The sequence below is a fragment of the Trachemys scripta genome, chromosome 12 (assembly GCF_013100865.1).
Source record: "Trachemys scripta elegans isolate TJP31775 chromosome 12, CAS_Tse_1.0, whole genome shotgun sequence".
NCBI lineage: Eukaryota > Metazoa > Chordata > Testudines > Emydidae > Trachemys > Trachemys scripta.
The window spans coordinates 30,542,865-30,561,813 of record NC_048309.1 but is presented as its reverse complement, the minus strand read 5'-3'; the positions used below and the strand labels follow the sequence as shown (position 1 = coordinate 30,561,813).

The 18,949-nt window shown below is 41.0% G+C and overlaps 1 protein-coding gene across 6 annotated transcripts in view; it reads left to right on the top strand.

Annotated features, from left to right (window-relative positions):
- RALGAPB (Ral GTPase activating protein non-catalytic subunit beta) overlaps positions 1-18,949 on the top strand; it is a 135,483-nt gene that overhangs the window by 56,057 nt on the left and 60,477 nt on the right. For 3 of the 6 annotated variants that reach the window (XM_034788059.1, XM_034788058.1, XM_034788061.1), the window contains 5 exons: positions 1,168-1,203; positions 3,133-3,334; positions 5,788-5,955; positions 17,722-17,836; positions 18,584-18,734. In XM_034788059.1, the coding sequence (XP_034643950.1) occupies positions 1,168-1,203; positions 3,133-3,334; positions 5,788-5,955; positions 17,722-17,836; positions 18,584-18,734 (672 nt within the window). The remainder of the gene's footprint in view (positions 1-1,167; positions 1,204-3,132; positions 3,335-5,787; positions 5,956-17,721; positions 17,837-18,583; positions 18,735-18,949) is intronic. The other 3 variants (XM_034788060.1, XM_034788063.1, XM_034788062.1) reach the window with 1 other exon arrangement.

The following is an 18,949-nucleotide window of genomic DNA, read 5'->3' as shown; positions in this document are numbered from 1 at the left end:
TCTGCAGGCCTCTCTTGGTGCTGCTAATACTGCCACTCTGATTTCTATGATAGTAGTTATGAGGAGGGCCTCCTTGCTTCAGCTCCCGAGATTTCCAAAGGAGGTCCAGAATATGGTCGAAGACCTTTCTTTTGATGGCACTTAACTGTTTGCTGACAGCACAGATGAATCTTTGTACACATTAAAGGACTTCAGGGCCCACTTTTTTTATTCTCTGGGGATCTATAACCTGCCCGCAGGAGAAAGTCTAGTAAGTCTCAGACAGGGCAGAATTTGCTCAAGCCATGCTCCTTTCTGGCTCCTCTCTGCCCTCAACATGCACTCCAGGGGATGTGGTGTGAGGAGACAGGGTCCAGCTGTGGGAATTCCCAGCTGTTTGTTTCCAGAATAGCACTGAGGGACTGCATCTCAGCTCATGATCTGTCCCAAAATATTCAGAGAAGCAGTTTTTACAAGGTAAGTAATTTTTCCCTTCCTGGTAATTGTTTGACGTTTTCCCTCTCTTCCACCTTTCCTTGGGAATTGCATCTAAGGTGTTGAATCTTTGTCGTTATTCTGCTACCTGTATATTTCTGCTTTGGAAGTTTCTTGACTGAGATGGAAGTGGGCAGGCTTGTACATTTTATAATAGCCTTTGTTAAGGATTCTTTGTCGTCTTGCTTCCTGGAAGCTGGAGCCATAACACTTTAGTATAAAGAATTTGTGGTTGGGGAAAGATGAGAATTGGGGCAAGCAGCATTACCGGTAAGTAACTTTCCCATGTGGGTTCACCCCAAGTAAGCAAGTCTGATGATTATTGTACTAGTGTAGTCCTGTAATATACTTCATGTACAACATAATTCAGGAGAAGCACAGCTTGAGCTGGGATGGGTTAATACATTTATTTAAAGATCAAATGTACTTTAATATGAACAAAACTAAATGTTATTAGTATTTTGTAGATTTCTTTGTTCATTGTTTTGCATGGTACTTTCAAAACCATAATTTTGGACCTGAATGCCAATTTCCTATGTGTTTAACAAGCTTGCTATGTCATAAAGCTTTTAATCTATTTTTTAAAAAAAGCTAAAAGCTTCTTAACTTTTATATTACAATTTCACCATCTTTAAAGTATTTTATAACTACTGCTGTCCTTTGATTTTCCATTTTATTTCTATTATCTTGCAGCATCTTTTATCCAAATTCTTCTTTCTTATAAATCTTGTAAGTAGGAACCAGTAGCTTTTCCTTAATTGCAGTCATGTTTTTTTTCTTTTTACATAATCCCATATTTTTATTTGTAATGTCATTGTCATTGTCTCTTGTAGCTTTTGCACTTTTACTTGGGAAAGACAAGTAATTTTTTGTGTGTATGTTTTTTGAATGGGGAAGATTGTTGGCAAAAGCAAATTAATCTGCCTGAATCAGTCCCATCATTTATGTACTATAGTCTGTGATCATGTCATGAATTTCAGGACTTTGCACTAACCATGTTTTGTTTTGTTTTTTAACTTAAAGCTTATTTTATACAGACCTAATGTTTGATTTGTATGCATTGTGCATGTAGTGGTTTTTTTTTTTTGTTTTTTTTTTTCCCCCCCCAACTATACTATATTGCTGGATAGCTTATTTAGGACACAAATGGCTCATGGGAAGATGCATAAAGATTTGTGCTTATTTGTCACTTATGCCATAAAAAATCTTTTAAGGTAACAAACATCAAATAGTTTACACCAAGAATTTTACAAAGAATAACTGAGTAAAGACTTTTGTTCGGAACTTTCTAAAAATTAACCCTCCATACAATTTGGAAATAATGTAACTGGCAAAGCATAATCAGGACTTATGTTAGTATAACTTCAAACTCCTCACCCTTTGCAAATCTGACTTCCCCCCCGCAGTGTCCCAGGCCCTAAATTGTGTCTGTTACTGGTGGAATTCTGATGTGTTCCTACACAAAACCAAACCAGCCTCTATGGTTTTTGAAATAATACTGGCACATGATTGCCTTTCCTGAAAATCACAAGCAATGTGCTGTTCCAGTCTTTGGGGATCCCACAGGGAATTGGCTCTTCTGTTGCCCAGGGAGTACCCAGTACATCCTTCTTGGCTGCCACTCCAGAAGAAATAATAGGGCAAGCAAAGTGACTAGCTTTCTCTATGTTGTGCACATGGCACTAACGTAGGGGCTAGGAATATCTCTAAGAGGAATTCATAAACTACATTCGTTATATCACTTTCAGATATATTCTGCAGGAAAAGAAAACAATACTAAAGAATGACCAACCCCAGTTAGGTCCATGGGGCCATCCAAAGTCATTTTGGTGTTTTAGAAATGTTTCTAGAGTATTTAAAAACTTTCATTAATACTATGAAGTAGCCACTAGGCAACTGCCCAGTTTCCTGGTAGCTGACACCCAGGACTGGCTAATTTCAAAGATTTCCATGGCAGTTACAGGCACTGTGTGATGAAAGTTGCTGTTATAATCTGGTCCCTCCAACACCTTCAGACATGTCCCACCTCTCTCACAGCCATCCCTTTCACTCTGAGATGGGTCCTGTCCTCTTTCTGACATCTGGAAATAGGCAGGGGACTTACTTCAACAGTAGAGTCCAGAGGGATAAGCTGGGCCAGAGTAGCTGTGTGCTCAAGAGGCAGCCAAAAAAATCGGAGTCAGGAAGCATAAAAGTAGTCATCTGCTTTTTTGGGGGGCGGGAGGGGAATGGAACAACTTCAGATAGTGACAAGATAGCTTAGGAGATGGGAAGGGAAATTAGAATGTCTAATTTTCTAAAGGGGAAGAGGAGGCAGGAAGTGAGATGAGGGGTATGGTGGATCTTTTTGTTTGCGCACAACGCAGGGATTTGGACTGATGCGCACATACTCAGCATAAGTGTACTTTTTCTCAGTACGCAATGCTGAGGGTGAATATACTTATACATAGGGTCTGAAGAATTAATATCATTCCTGTGTTAGGGAAGAAATCAAATACCCTGAAATAGGTTATTAAACAGAGGCAGTGATTCAAATACAGTGAACTGGCAGCTTCATCATAATCCCTAAATTTGACGTGATCTTTGTGTCCTGGATCCCATGAGCCTGTTTTATATGTTGACAAACACAATAAAAACTCTTACTTTTTCTCTTTCCAGCTATAGCAACCCAAGCTAGCATGGAGTTTCGTCGGAAAGGATCACAAATGTCCACAGACACCATGACTTCCAATTCCACATTTGATTCAAGTGAATTTCCTGATAACTATGAAGCAGGAAGAGCAGAGGCATGTGGAACACTATGTAGGATATTTTGTAGCAAGAAGACTGGGGAGGATATACTGCCAGCCTACTTATCCCGGTACTAAAGCATCTTCCAGTTGCTTTCTTGCTATAATTTTGTGGTGAAAATCTAATTTGTTTTGAGTAAACGGCATCCAGTTTGCTCCTGAATCTTGTAATGCCAATCAATGGATAATTGTTCAGGTCTTTAAAGATGCTGCATCTAGGAACCTCTGTTTAATCAAGGGGGGATTTCTTGCCCCCTCTCATGACCTCAGTCATATCTGGGTTTTCTTGAGGATGCAGAATATGTCCCTTCCTTTTGATGGTCTTATTTGGCTCGTCCATGATAATCTTTTCTCTTATCCACTGTAAGACTGAATTTTTTTTTTTTTTGCTACATAGACCCAAGGCATATTTGTGTATTAGACATTGAAAGATGTTCCAATATGGTCTCCAATTTTACAAAAATGAAGCCACGTAGGCTTAAATTTGAATATGGAAATCTCAGGAGATGATCTCTTCTAGAACCATTATGATTAGGGCTGTCAAGCAATTAGTGGTGCGATTAATTGCGCTGTTAAACAATAATAGAATTCCATTTATTTAAATATTTTAGGATGTTTTCTACATTTTCAAATATATTGATTTAGATTACAAGACGGAATACAAAGTGTACAGTGCTCACTTTATGTTTAGTTTTGATTACAAATATTTGCACTGTGAAAAACAAAAGAAAAAATATTTTTCAATTCACCTAATACAAGTACTGTAGTACAGTCTCTTTATCATGAAAGTTGAACTTACAAATGTAGAATTATGTTAAAAATAAAACTGCATTCAAAAATAAACCAATGTAAAACTTTAGAGCCTACAAATCCACTCAGTCCTACTTCCTGTTTGGCCAATCGCTCAAACAAACCGATTTATTTACATTTGCAGGAGATAATGCTGCCTGCTTCTTGTTTACAGTGTCACCTGAAAGTGAGACCAGGCATTCATATGACTGTTGTAGCCAGCATCACAATCTATTTACATGCCAGATGCTCTAAAGATTAATATGTTCCTTTATGCATCAGTCACCATTCTAGAGGACATGTGTCCATGCTGATGACTGCTTCTGCTCATTAACAATCCAAAGCAGTGTGGACCAACACATACTCATTTTCGGCATCTAACTCAGATAATGAAAAAAGCAGAAAGTTGATTTTGGTTTGGTTTGGGTTCTGTAGTTGCCGCATCGCAGTGTTACTGTTTTAAGACTCCTGAAAGTATGCTCCACTCCTTGTCCCTCTCAGATTTTGGAAGGCACTTCAGAGTCTTAAACCTTGGGTGGAGTGCTGTAGCTATCTTTAGAAATTTCACATTGGTACCTTCTTTGCATTTTTGTAAAATCTGCAGTGAAAGTATTCTTAAATCAAACAACATGTGCTGGGTCGTTATCTGAGACTGCCATAACACATAATATATGGCAGAATGCGGGTAAAACAGAGCAGGAGACATACTATTCTCCCACAAGGAGTTCAGCCACATTATCTCCCGTAAATGTAAATAAACTTGTTTGTCTTAGTGAAGAAATAGGACTGAATGGACTTGTAGGCTTTAAAGTTTTACTTTTTTTGTTTTTGAGTGCAGTTATGTACCAAAAAAAAATCTACATTTGTAAGTTGCACTTTCATGATAAAAAGATAGCACTACGGTACTTGTGTGAGGTGAATTGAAAAATACTATTTCTTTTGTTTATCATTTTTATAGTGCAAATATTTGTAATAAAAATAATATAAAGTGAGCACTGTACATTTTGTATTCTGTGGAAGATTCACGCAACCATCAGGTGGGAGGGGAAAAATTTTAAAAGCAGGAATGGCAAAATCAAAACCTTTGCATGAGGACTCAGTAGGAAGTATCACAGGCTGGATAAAAGTAGTCATTTAAACCAAATTAGATTTTTTTTATACTTAGTTTTATTTGCATGTTACTTGTTCTTTATTTTCCATTTTATATTGCTAAATTGAATGTTTTGTACTTTTTTCTTTATTTTCCTAAATGTTAATAGAAACAAATATGTAAAAATCTGAAATTCTACTAAGAAATTTCACACTTTTATTTACCTGTGCTGGAAAAGACTAGACTGGGGCCTTGTTAGCATCCTTTCTGTGTGAACAACACAAATTCGAACAAAATTGGTAAGACACTAACCTGTGCTATATTTGTGACCAACATCACCTTCCAATATATGAACTTTCCACAAATCAAAGCTGAAATGCTTTGATCTGGGTATATTACTCCATCAGGGTTTGCAGTCTGAAGTCAATGGGATATGTGCTCCTAAGTCATTTAGGAGCATTTAAAAATGCTACCTTTAGGTGCATATGGATTCAGGAGCATAACTGTAGGCTCCTGGTTATTGAAACATTTTGGTCTGTATTTTAATTTAAAGGGTTAAAAATGGTTATTGACTAATGACCAGTCTCGTTGCTAATGCAAAGGCTCTTTTTGTACAAACCATTTAATCCTGTCTTTCTCTTTCAGATTTTACATGCTTTTAATTCAGGGTTTGCAGATAGCAGATTTCATTTGCCACCCAGTGCTGGCCAGCATTATTCTAAACTCTCCTCCCTTGTTCTGCTGCGACCTGAAAGGGATTGATGTTGTGGTTCCTTACTTCATTTCTGCCCTTGAAACGATTTTACCGGACAGGTAAAATACTTTTTTCATGTAGATGTCAAAAGAAGAATTGTGACATGTTACTTGTGAATAGTTTTCATTAATACATTCTAAACTGTACCCTGAGGGTCACTGACCCAGTAAATATAGGTTAAACAGCAACATTAGTGCCTGGTAATAACTCTGGCTTTATAATGATAACCATAGTGCAGACAGGCTCTTGCATTTCCTTATCTTTAACGAGGCTTGGTGGATCTGATATTTTATATATATAATTTTGATGGATAATATCAATATGTATTTATTTTAAAGCATTTTTTTATTTTTAATGATTTAAGTTTTCACATTTCTGGGAAATTATGTGGTTCAGCCAGTAAGGGAGTCAGACAATAATTATTTAATTACACTATATGTTGAGATTCAAAATATTAAAGCTTTATAAAAGTTAAAACCCAAATTGCCAACGTCACATGTCAAAATATACAAAGTAAATATCCTTAAATCAACTTTAATAAGTTCTCAAACAGTATTTTTCTTTCTTTTCCTATTTGTACATTTTGATTAATATTGCAGGAAATATTTATTGTCTGTTTGTGTGTGCACAGTGAAATCGACCTTTACCAATTAAAAATCGAATCCTTCCAAGCCTAGCTTTAACTAATTGTTGTTGGGGTTTTGACCCAATAATGGCATGTTACCTTTCCAAGGAACATAATGTTCTTGTCTCTGGGGTGCCCATGAGAATCCAGCAAACCTCTGCTTGGGAGCATGTGTAATTCTGTGGGCAAGTTTAATGATAGAAAAGTAAGGGAGGTGTCATTTTGATTAATAAAAATCTACTGAATCGTAATTTCAATCACAGAGTCATAATTTCTTCAGGGGGGGAGGAAGCTGCTCCTCCTCCCAGCTCCAGGTGCTATGGTTGGTGGACATTTTGATAATGCAGTATTGTTGGAAATAGGTTGAGTTGGGTATCATTTGAAAGCCCTTTCTCCTACTAACACAATAGTACTGAACGTGACGAACCTAAAACAATTATGTAGATATGTATTCAAGAACATGTTTAAAAATCAACTTGTACATTGATTCTTTAACACAGACATGCAGACCTCACAAAGTTAAATTGTGGTCCTTAATTGACAAGGCTGTGTTATCAGGCAATGCTCAGAACATGGTCCCTGATTAATTTTTTGAATGTTACAGATGATTATAAATGGAAGGAGCATTTCACATTGATTTGCCATCATAGGCAAAAAAAGCGGTTCGGTCATATTGATTATCAGCTTGCTTTATTATACCAAAAGAGTTGTAATGAGGCTCTGGTTAAGATGTCAGCATCCAGCCAGAAATTACTTGAAGCCATCTATAATTGGTATGCACATAGTTACATAACATACATTACATAACACAATGAATTATAATCAAAATAACTTATTACAAAATCCTTGTTTTTTACTTTGGTCTTGATAATTTTCAGGCATCAATGGGGAGAGAGAGAGTACTGACTAGTAGCTGAATCTTTGGAAAATACCACGATAGGGGAGTTGGTTAAACTCAGTGGCACCTTCCTATAAGAAGCACACTCATAAACTGAATTTGGTAAGGTTGGAGAGAAAGTACATCAAGAAAAAGTTGAAGATGCTGGGACAACTGCCAGCTGTTGGCAAGACTCACCTTATTTTAGGTCCCAGGGCATGCACTGCAAAAAGAACACCTGCTTCTTCTGTTGTATAGAAGCACACACCCGAACACTTGTTGCCCTGTAAAAGTGATACCTAGATGTCGTCTTTGAAAAACAGATGGATGTGTTTGAAGTCCTTTTCCAAGGGGCACAGGACTTGCAAGACCGATTCCACGCATCCAGTGTAAATTCTGCTCTTAATGACCTATTGCTACATGATGGGGAGCTGCAATACTGCAGAATGGATCAAGCAATTCAGTGAAGTTGAATCAGCCAACTTTTGAGATAGTGCAGCAATATATGAATATGATTGAGTCTTTGCTGCCCTTTATTTGATCTGTCAGGACTGCTAATTGGAATTTGCATTTTGCAGCACTGGACGGTTTCAAAATATTTTTTTGCCAACTATTCTGCAATGGTTGCCTGGGGCCTTGCTGAAATAAGAAGTGTAGAAAAGTCTGACCCTGACACCGGGGAGGAATTTTGAAAAGGAAATTGGGTTGTTAAAAGATCACTAGCTCCCTTCTGTGTGCTTGATTCAGACAAAGCCATAAAATGTGGAAACATGGAAAACAGAGCATTAAAAGTTTTTTGGGAAGAAAGGGGAGTTGTGGGCATAACACTGCTTCCAAATGCCCTTTCCCAGTTTTTCCTGGCAACCTCAGAACTACATTACTTACTGTTTCACTCAAAATCTGGGGTTGGGGTGCCTTCCCCAGAAATAACCAAGCACCAGCTAGACTCATTAGGTGCTGTTAAATGCCCAAAAGGGGCAATTTTAAAGCTACAGTTGAGCTTGCTCGGACTGGCAACCTATTCACGTATGACGGACAGGAGCTCATTAATATTTTGATGAAAGCAGTCTTCAGTGATGAGATAGCTAAAGATGTCAGTTGAATGGATACTTTGGGTCGTGGCTTGTATGAAGCCTTCAAAATCCAAAGAATTATCGTGGGCTACAATCAAGAAAAGCAGACTAAAGTTGTGCAAAGAAGAAAATCAGAGTGAAGGTGGCAGGGACTATTACAGAGCAAACCACAGACAGGTCATTGTTTTACTAGTCTCCTGGTCGTGTCTAGATCTCAGTGTGATGTTAATATGTGTGAGACTTTGGGAAAGTATGAGTTCTCCGTGGTACCACAATTAGTGTTAGAATCTGATGGAACAAGATATATGTGCCAGGGGAAAAGCAACATAATGCACATCTTGCATAGTCTTCCTAAGCTAACAGCTACTGACAATGTGACCTGTACCTAATGCTAGCAGAGGCCTTTGAGTCTAGCAGTCATACATGGTATGGCTGAGATGCAAGCTCTTGACAAACCAGAAACTCTTAACACCTGCCAAGGTTTGGCTGAACAGTTCATTATGAAGTTAGAGAGAAAATACTGGACCTATGACAAAGTCCACCTTATGTTTGACATGTATGCAGAGGAATCAATTAAAAATATTACCAGAAAGAAGAGACTTCATGGCATTGCACCTGTCCAGTACAAAATTATTGACTCCACAAACATGTCCAGTGTTGCAACGAAGAAGCTACTGCCTCATACTTCACGAAGGACGAATTAATCTCATACCTTGCAAGAAAAGCACTCATGCATACCAAGAATTGCTTGAAGAATTTTGTCATCACATGTCATCATAAAGCTGCTGCCTCACGCTGTTCAGTAGAGTTTCTTCATAGTTCCTGTAGGAGGGTGTAATGGTCCTTCACTCTCCCGCTTGGAGGGAGGCCACTCAGGCTGGTCCTGTCTGGCCAGGACCAGAGCCTGTGAGACCGCCAAGAGCCCACAACAGGGCTGGGCGATGAATAGTCCCTGTCAGGTTTTAGCCTGGGTTTGGGTAACTCAAGCAGTCAACCCTTAAACAGAGCCTATCAGGACTGGCTTTGACCTGGGCAGAGCTCAGGCAGCCAGCAAACAAACAGTCTACAGGTGAGATGGGCCTGGGCTTGAGTAGGCTCAGGGTGCCAGCAAACAAAACAGTCTTTCAGGGCTAGAACCTCCTGGCACAGTGGAGGGGGGAATTAGCCACCCCAGGGTGGGTTGGCAGGGGGACATAGGCCCACCTTACTCCACCACGTCCCAGCCCAGGGCTCTGGCAGGGGCAGGATTGGCTGCGTCGGCGGAGATCCAGCTGTAACACGCTGACTGAGCCACACTGGGCTCTGCAGCTGGGCTGCTCCGTGGCTGCCCCGGGCTACTTCCTGCCTCCCCGGGGTTCGTTATCTGTGGTCTCCAGGCCTCTTCTGGTTCCTCGGGGTATACGGTGGCAGGCACTCCGGGCCAGTCCTTGTCGGCATCTGCGGATTTGGAACAGCCAGGCATAGATTCCTCCCGGGGACGCGGCAGAACGTCCTTCTCCTCCACAGGCTCCCCTCCAACTGCGCCTCAGGGCTGGCCTTTTATACTTCTGGCCATGTCCTGGTACTTCCAGTGAGGGGGCAGGGTGATCTAGGCTCCGCCCTCCAAGGGGAATGTAATGGTCCCTCACCCTCTCTCTCGGAGGGAGGCCACTTGGCCTCACTACAGAGGGTGACACTAAATTATCTTGTGTGCCACCAATGTCACAGAGAGGTGCTACTAAACTCTGGATTTTTGCACAGGAGGACACAGGGGTTCTAGTGCTTTCTATGAGATGTTTGCCAAGCCTTCCTCAACATTGTTTTAAGCCTGATGCTGGGGAACAGAATCACTGTATATCCCTCAGAGATATACTCCTGTTGGTCAGACCATTAAAAGCTGCCGCACTGCCAGGTTTCTGCACCCTTTCAGGATGTGAAACTACTGGAAGATTGACTGGAAAAATCAAAATATCTTACTGGAAGGCATTTGATTCAGCCTCCAAAGACACACTCTCACTCTGAAGGTGCATAGGATGGCTGAGACTTTCTCACTAAGAACATAAGAACGGCCATACTATGTCAGACCAATGACCCATCTAGCCTGGTGTCCTGTCTTCTGACATTGGCCAATGCCAGGTGCTCTAGAAGGAATGAACAGAACAGGAAATCAAGTGTTCTCCACTTCCAGCTTCAGGCTATCAGAGGCTAGGGATACCCAGAGCATGGTGTTGCATCCCTGACCACCTTGGTTAATAGCTAGGGCTCTACCAAATTCACTATCCATTTTGGTCAATTTCACGGGTCATAGGATTTTAAAAATTGTAAATGTCATGATTTCAGCTATTTAAATCTGAAATTTCACGGTGTTGTAATTGCAGAGATCCTGACCCAAAAAGGAGTTGTTGGAGGTTTGCAAGGTTATTGTAAGGGACATTGTGGTACTGTTACACTTACTTCTGCGCTGCTGCTGGCGGTGGTGCTGCCTTCAGAGCTGGGCAGCTGGAGAGTGGTGGCTGCTGTCTGGGAGCCCAGCTGTGAAGGCAGAGCTGCCGCCAGCAGCAGCACAGAAGTAAAGATGGCATGGTATGGTACTTCCAGCCTTACTTCTGTGATGCTGCCTGCAGAGCTGGGTCCTTAGTCAGCAGTCACCACTCTCTGGCCATCCAGCTCTGAAGGCAGCAGCGCAGAAGTAAGGGTGGCAATACCGCACCCTTCCCCCCTAAAATAACTTTGCGACCTCTCTGCAACTCCCTATGGGTCAGAACCCCCAATTTGAGAAACGCTGGTCTTGCCTGTGAAATCTGTATAGTATAGGGTAAAAGCACACAAAAAACCAGATTTCATGGGGGGGAGACCAGACTTCACAGTCCGTGACATGTTTTTCGTAGCCGTGAATTTGGTAGGGCCCTATTAATAGCCACTGATGGCTCTAACCTCTATGAACATATCTAGTTCTTTTTTGAACCCCATGATTGTTCTGGCCTTCACAATATCCCCTGGCAAAGAGTTCCACAGGTTTACTGTGTGTTATGTGAAGAAGTATTTTCTTTTGTTTGTTTTAAACCTGCTGCCTATTGATTTCATTGGGTGACCCCTGGTTCTTGTGTTATGTGAAGGAGTAAATAACATTTCCTTATTCATGTTCTCTACGCCAATCACCATTTTATAGACCTCTATCATATCTCCCTTAGTTGTCTCTTTTCCAAGCTGAACAGTCAGACTTTTTAATCTCTCCTCATACAGAAGCTGCTCCATACCCTTAATCATTGTTGTCCTTCTCTGTACCTTTTCCAATTCTAATATCTTTTGTGAGATGGGATGACCGGAATTGCATGAAGTATTCAGATGTGGGCATACCATGTATTTATATAGTGGCATTATGATATTTTCTGTCTTATTATCCATTTCCTAATGGTTCATGACATTCTGTTTACTTTTTTGACTGCCACTGCAGAGTGAGTGGATGTTTTCAGAGAACTATCCACAATGTCTCTGAGATCTTTTTCTTGATTGGTAAAAGCTAAGTTAGACCCCATCATTTTGTATGTAGAGTTGGGATTATGTTTTCCAATATGCATAACTCTGAATTTATTAATATTGAATTTCATCTGCCGTTTTGTTGCCCAGTCACTCAGTTTTGTGAGGTCCCTTTGTAACTCTTTGCAGTCTGTGTTGGACTTAACTAATAAAACTAGTGAGGTAACAAATGCACTAGAGGCGGTCGTATGCCGAGTTTACCATTTGAAGACCAGCATTTGCAGAGCTACATTGGTGGATGGTTTTCCAAGAAGCAGACCAACAAAGAGTGCATTTATACCTGCCATGAAGAGGGCAAATTATCAAACAGAATGTCTCTGGGATGATTGAGTGCATCCAAATCTACCCTTCGCTACCAGGCATGGATGGGTCTTGGTGGATGGACTGATCACGCCAGTCATGTGAAATGCTATATGCTCCCATACCAATCCTTCAGCTAATGAAATGCTTGTGTGCAAAGATGAGGTGCCCACCACCCTGTAAATGTTTGACCAGCAGCTTGCTTTGTATGGAGCTGTGCGAGTGGGGCACAGATGAGGATCAGTGTGATAACCTGTCCATCAGTCGTGCCCTGGATAGAGACGATACTGACTATGAACTTGATGAATAAATGTTTTTAGTCCTACATGTCAAGGATAACTTCCCTGAGATGACCAACGATCAATGCCTTTTTTTGTAAACAATCCATCTCTCTGTTAAAGTATTATTTAAAAATTGTTGATTATTTTTTTTAATTCTCAAATATATATCTACATAATTGTCACTGTTAACAATTAAAATTACATTTTAAGAGGCAATGTACAGAAACTGCGTTGGTTATATACTTGTCTCTTTAAAAACAAAACATGCAGCAAAAAGGAGAGAGAAAGAAATGGAAAAGCCCAGCTTAGCTCCAAATGCACTTATAACCTATTTATTTTTAAAGATTTGATGCATAGTGGAATTTTTCTTCTATTTTACATTTGTATTTCTTAATTTTGAGAATAATGCTGCCACTTAGGGTTTTTTGTTTTGGTATATAAAAAATAAACTTGATTTGAATATGGTAAAGAACAGAGCACAGCTCCTTGCATCCTAACAAGGAGCCTTATGTCCAGGAGTCTATACGTCTGACATGTTGACAAATAGTTAATAATCTTTCATTTTATTCAGTGCAGGCTTTCTACACTGTATTTCTTAGATATTAATTAATATCGCTGTTATCCTGAAGTCATGTAAAAGAACTACACCCCTACCTCGATATAACGCGACCAAATATAACACGAATTCGGATATAACGCGGTTTCACCTAAAATGCAGTAAGATTTTCTTGGCTCCCAAGGACAGCGTTATATCGAGGTAGAGGTGTATTATGTAAATCTATCCCTTGTGAAATTTTGAGCTGCTGTTCCTTTTGGCCTGGAAAAGGTCTTAACTCCGAGCAGGAGAATTTACCTGGTATTCGCTACTGAAAAAAGTTAATCTAAAGATATTTTCCTAGGCAACTTCTATCTGGTGCAGTGTGCATGTGAACAGCTACCTTAACGTCATTGATAGTACTGTTGGTTTCACAAGTAATAAGTGTAGTAGTTTGTGACAGTGCCGTTCCTGTTTTCAGGGTGCTCTGTCTCTGAATGATACCTGATATATCTGTTCACTTGCCTAAATACCCATGGTGTAATCCTGGCCTTGTTGAAGTCAATGGTAAAACTTCCATTGACTTCAGTGGGGCCAAGATTTCAACCCATGTGTGCAAACTGAACCATGACAAGGATAGGGGCAAGTCATACATGTTTAGACCTATTGTGCAGCAGAGCTCATAGTGGAGCTCAGAGCAATCATACTGCTCTGTATGTAATAGAGCAGTATGATTGTTCAGAGCTCCAGTATGAAATTGGAGAAAAGCCTGTTGAGAATCTTTGGGTTAAGTTTAGAGGCAAGAGCAACAAAGGTGATGTCGTGGTGGGCATCTGCTATAGACTACCAGACTAGGAGGATGAGGTAGATGAGGCTTTCTTCGGACAACTAACAGAAGTTTCCAGATCACAGGCCCTGGTTCTCATGGGGACTTCAATCACCCTGACAGCTGCTGGGAGAGCAATACAGCAGTGCACAGACAATCCAGGAAGTTTTTGGAGAGTGTTGGGGACAACTTCCTGGTGCAAGTGCTGGAGGAACCAACTAGGGGCCATGCTCCTCTTGACCTCCTGCTCACAAACTGGGAAGAATTGGTAGGGGAAGTAGAAGTGGGTGGCAACCTGGGCAGCAGTGATCATGAGATGGTCGAGTTCAGGATCCTGACAAAAGGAAGAAAAGAGAGCAGGAGAATACAGACCCTGGACTTCAGAAAAGCAGCCTTTGACTCTCTCAGGGAACTGATAGGCAGGATCCCTTGGGAGGCTAATATGAGGGGGAAAGGAGTCCAGGAGAGCTGGCTGTATTTTAAAGAAGCCTTATTGAAGGCGCAGGAACAAACCATCCTGATGTGCAGAAAAAATAGCAAATATGGCAGGCAACCAGCGTGGCTTAACAAATCTTCGGTGAGATTAAGCACAAAAAGGAAGCTTACGCGAAGTGGAAACTTGGACAGATGACTAGGGAGGAGTATAAAAATATTGCTCGAGTATGCAGGGGTGTAATCAGGAAGGCCAAGGCACAATTGGAGTTGCAGCTAGCAAGGGATGTGAAGGGTAACGAGAAGGGTTTCTATGGGTATGTTAGCAACAAGAAGAAGGTCAGGGAAAGTGTGGGACCCTTACTGAATGGGGGGGGAGGAGGGAAACCTAGTGACAGATGATGTGGAAAAAGCTGAAGTATTCAGCGCTTTTTTTGCCTCAGTCTTCACAGACAAGGTCAGCTCCCAGACTGGGCAGCACAGTATGGGGAGGAGGTTAGTAGCCTTCAGTGGTGAAAGAACAGGTTAAGGATTATTTAGAAAAGCTGGACATGCACAAGTCCATGGGGCCGGACGCAATGCATCTGAGGGAGTTAGCTGATATGATTGCAGAGCCAATGGCCATTATCTTTTGAAAACTTCTGGCAATCGGGGGATGTCTTGATGACTGGAAAAAGGCAAAAATAGTGCCCATCTTTAAAAAAGGGAAGAAGGAGAATCCAGGGAGCTACAGACCAGTCAGCCTCACCTCAGTCCTGGAAAAATCAAGGAGCAGGTCCTCAAGGAATCCATTTTGAAGCACTTGGAGGAGAGGAAGATGATCAGGAACAGTCAACATGGATTCACCAAGGGCAAGTCATGCCTGACCAACCTGATTGCCTTCTAAGATGAGATAACTGGCTCTGTGGATATGAGGAAAGCGGTGGACATGATATGCCTTGACTTTAGCAAAACTTTTAATACGGTCTCCCACAGTATTCTTGCCAGCAAGTTAAAGAAGTATGGATTGGATGAATAGACTATAAGGTGGATAGAAAGCGGGCTAGATTGTTGGGCCCAATGGGTAGTGATCAGCGGTTCAGTGTCTAGTTGGCAGCCAGTGTCAAGCGGAGTGCCCCTGGGGCCGGTTTTGTTCAACATCTTCATTAATGATCTGGATGATGGGATGGATTGTGCCCTCAGCAAGTTCATGGATGACACTAAGCTGGGGGGAGAAGTAGATGCACTGGAGGGTAGGGATAGGGTCCAGCGTAACCTAAACAAATTGGAGGATTGGGCAAAAAGAAATCTGATTAAGTTGTGGCACGTGACTTATGAGGTGAGGCTGAGGGAACTGTGCTTATTTAGTCTGCAGAGGAGAAGAATGAGGGGGGAATTTGATAGCAGCTTTCAACTATGTGAATCGGGGTTCCAAAGAGGATGGAGCTCGGCTGTTCGCAGTGATGCTAGATGACAGAACAAAGAACAATGGTCTCAAGTTGCAGTGTGGGAGGTCTAGGTTGGATATTAAGAAAAACTATTTCATTAGGAAGGTGGTGAAGCACTGAAATGGGTTACCTAGGGAGGTGGTGGAATCTCCATCCTTAAAGGTTTTTAAAGCCTGGCTTGACAAAGCCCTGGATGGGATGATTTAGTTGGCCCTGCTTTGAGCAGGGAGGTCTCTTCCAACCCTAACCTTCTATGAGAGTATGTGGCACAGGGTAAAGAAGAGAGCACATTTTGCTAAAAAGGAGGTGGCATTTAATGGAAAATGAGATGAATTTCCTTGCTGTACATATTGCTTCTAAACTACCATTCAGAAGCACAAGTTATCCCTCCAAAGGGCTAAGTGCACATTCTCAGTCATGGGTTCCCTTGTTTTGGTCCAGTTTTTAGCATGGCTTTGACTTTGCCGAAGGGCTTAAACCCCTTTTTACCAAATCTCTATATTTGAAATATAGTGTATTTATGTGTGCATTTACTCACAGAAGTATTTATTCCTTCTGGGCAGTTCAGTGTAAGAGGTTAAATGTCAGTTGCCCCTCTTTTTTGATTGTATGCGCAATCACATTGGGTTTCAATGTTAGATTAGAGTGGAGGCTAAAGAGCCTTATTTTGACAAGGAAAGTACAGATTAAAACCATGTCACATGCTTCTTTTTTCCTTCAGTTTGATTGAAGAGGCAATTTGTCTTATCTTTGTAAAAAGAGATCCTGTTTCTAGGTCTCATGCAATGGATGCCATACATTATATAGCTAACTTGTGTGTGACTGTGTACCTGTGCACAACTGGTTACCTTAGTTTAAACCAGGGATTGGCAACCTTTGGCCTGTGGCCCGCCAGGGTAAGCCACCTGGTGGGCCGGGCCGGTTTGTTTACCTGCTGTGTCCGCGGGTTTGGCTGATTGTAGCTCCCACTGGCTGCGGTTCGCCGCTCCAGGCCAATGGGGGTTGCGGGAAGCGGCGGCCAGCACATACCTTGGCCCGCGCCACTTCCCGCAGCCCCCATTGGCCTGGAGTGGCGAACCGTGGCCTGTGGGAGCTGCGATGGGCCGAACCTGCAGACGCAGCAGGTAAACAAACTGGCCCAGCCTGTCAGGTGGCTTACCCTGGCGGGCCGCATGCCAAAGGTTGCCGATCCCTGGTTTAAAATATAGCATGTGAATGGTTTAGAGGAAATATTTGCTGCTGTATTCCTTGTCTAGCTCTTGGGTACCAAAGAGTATACACTCAGCTGCTGGGTTGGCACCTGATAAAATACTTAAAATGTTTTACCAGGACTGAGAAGACTATTGGACTAGTATGAGATGACATGCTATTGAAAATGGTAGGTGTGAAATGGTCATCAAACTGGAAGGGCTTAATGGATGGGTTTCAAACTGCATTTAAAAACTAGCCATGGAAGCATGTGTGTTCTTGTTTGGGGTAGATAAGCTTCATTTGAACTCACTGAAAATGAAATGACAACACTTACCATGGTTCTGTGGAATTTATTAGCTGATTACTGCATTGTATATCAAGTTGTTGGACTGTTTCATGTTGCAGTTGGAGGATTCACCTTGAGGGTCTTTCTGTCTCTAAAGCTTGAATTCTTAAAGCCTAGCACTACAATGAAGAATCTAAAATCCTAGGTTGTTATGCTGAAGCCAGAGCTACAGATACACCTTTCTGTTAAAAAGAAAATGACATACATGAATTCAAAGTCCGATCATTGATAACACAAAGTAAGGCTTCTAAACCCAAAGTGAAATAGATACTATATTATATCATGTGCTCTTTAAGCATCTTTTGTGCCTGTAAATTTAATCCATATGGAATTAAATTTAATTCCAAACTCCTGTGAAAAGTTAATTAACTTTCTAACGCTTTTTCTTATTGGCAGAGAGCTCTCAAAGTTTAAAACCTATGTAAACCCTACAGAGCTGAGAAGATCCTCTATCAATATTTTGCTGTCCTTGTTGCCTCTCCCTCATCATTTTGGGACCATAAAATCTGAGGTAACGAATTAGCATGATTGATTTCTGAGAGACTATTTTATATACTTTCGTAGATTATTTCTGAAAAATGCTGACAATGTTACGTGTGAAGTTGCAGTACTAACTCAATGGTCCTGCGGTTTGTCCTCTGCACAAAAGGGTACAGGTTTGGTCTTTCTTCCAGATTGTTAGGGCTGTTGAAGCAGCAAGCTCAACTCTTATGGGGCTGTAGGGGAAGTGAAAGCAGATGGCACACCTTGCTTTCCAGCATTCCTTCTGGCTAATATAAGAACAGCCTCCATAGAGGTTCCCAAGGGATGTCCTTCCATCCACAGAGTAAGAAATTATGTCAATAGGGATGTACTTACGGAGAGAGGGAAGAAATTACTGTGCTCAAGTGTGATGTCAGGCCAGTTTAAGGATATTCAAAGTCTGAATATCTTAAAAATCCACAAGGTTCCTCCATCTTCCGATGGAGTTTGACTTATTCTGCTTTCTTTGTTATGCTGCAATTATACCAAGGCCAATTTTGCTGTCTAGTTAACTGCTCCATTTAGCACTGACTTTCTTGTATACAGCTCTTCACTTAGAGAGGAAATAATATGGTACATCACAGATGTTGGTAATGCTGCAGAGTCAAATACTTTCATTTTGAGTTAGTTAAATTACTTAATAGTAAAACTAATCAAATAACGATGCAAGTGCTCTGAGATGATCAAATCCAGGTCTATGCTAATTGATATTAAAGGAAATGTATTCTTTCTTCAGGTTGTCCTGGAAGGAAAATTCAGCAATGATGACAGCTCATCATCATATGATAAACCAGTAACCTTCCTGTCCTTGAAGTTGAGGCTTGTGAATATACTAATAGGAGCTTTGCAAACTGAAACAGACCCCAACAACACTCAAATGATACTAGGTTATTTGAATGTATTTGTTTATTTTTTGTTTTATGTTGGATTATAAGAAAAATCCTGAACTCTAGGATTAAGTTCTCAATATCCTACAATAGAATACTGTGCAAACTATCAGGGATCATGTAGGACTTAAATAGTTATGTGCTGCTATGCAAGCGGAAAGAGACAAAGTTCCAGCCTTAAGTTCTTTTGCTTAAGAAATCACTTAGGTTGCACT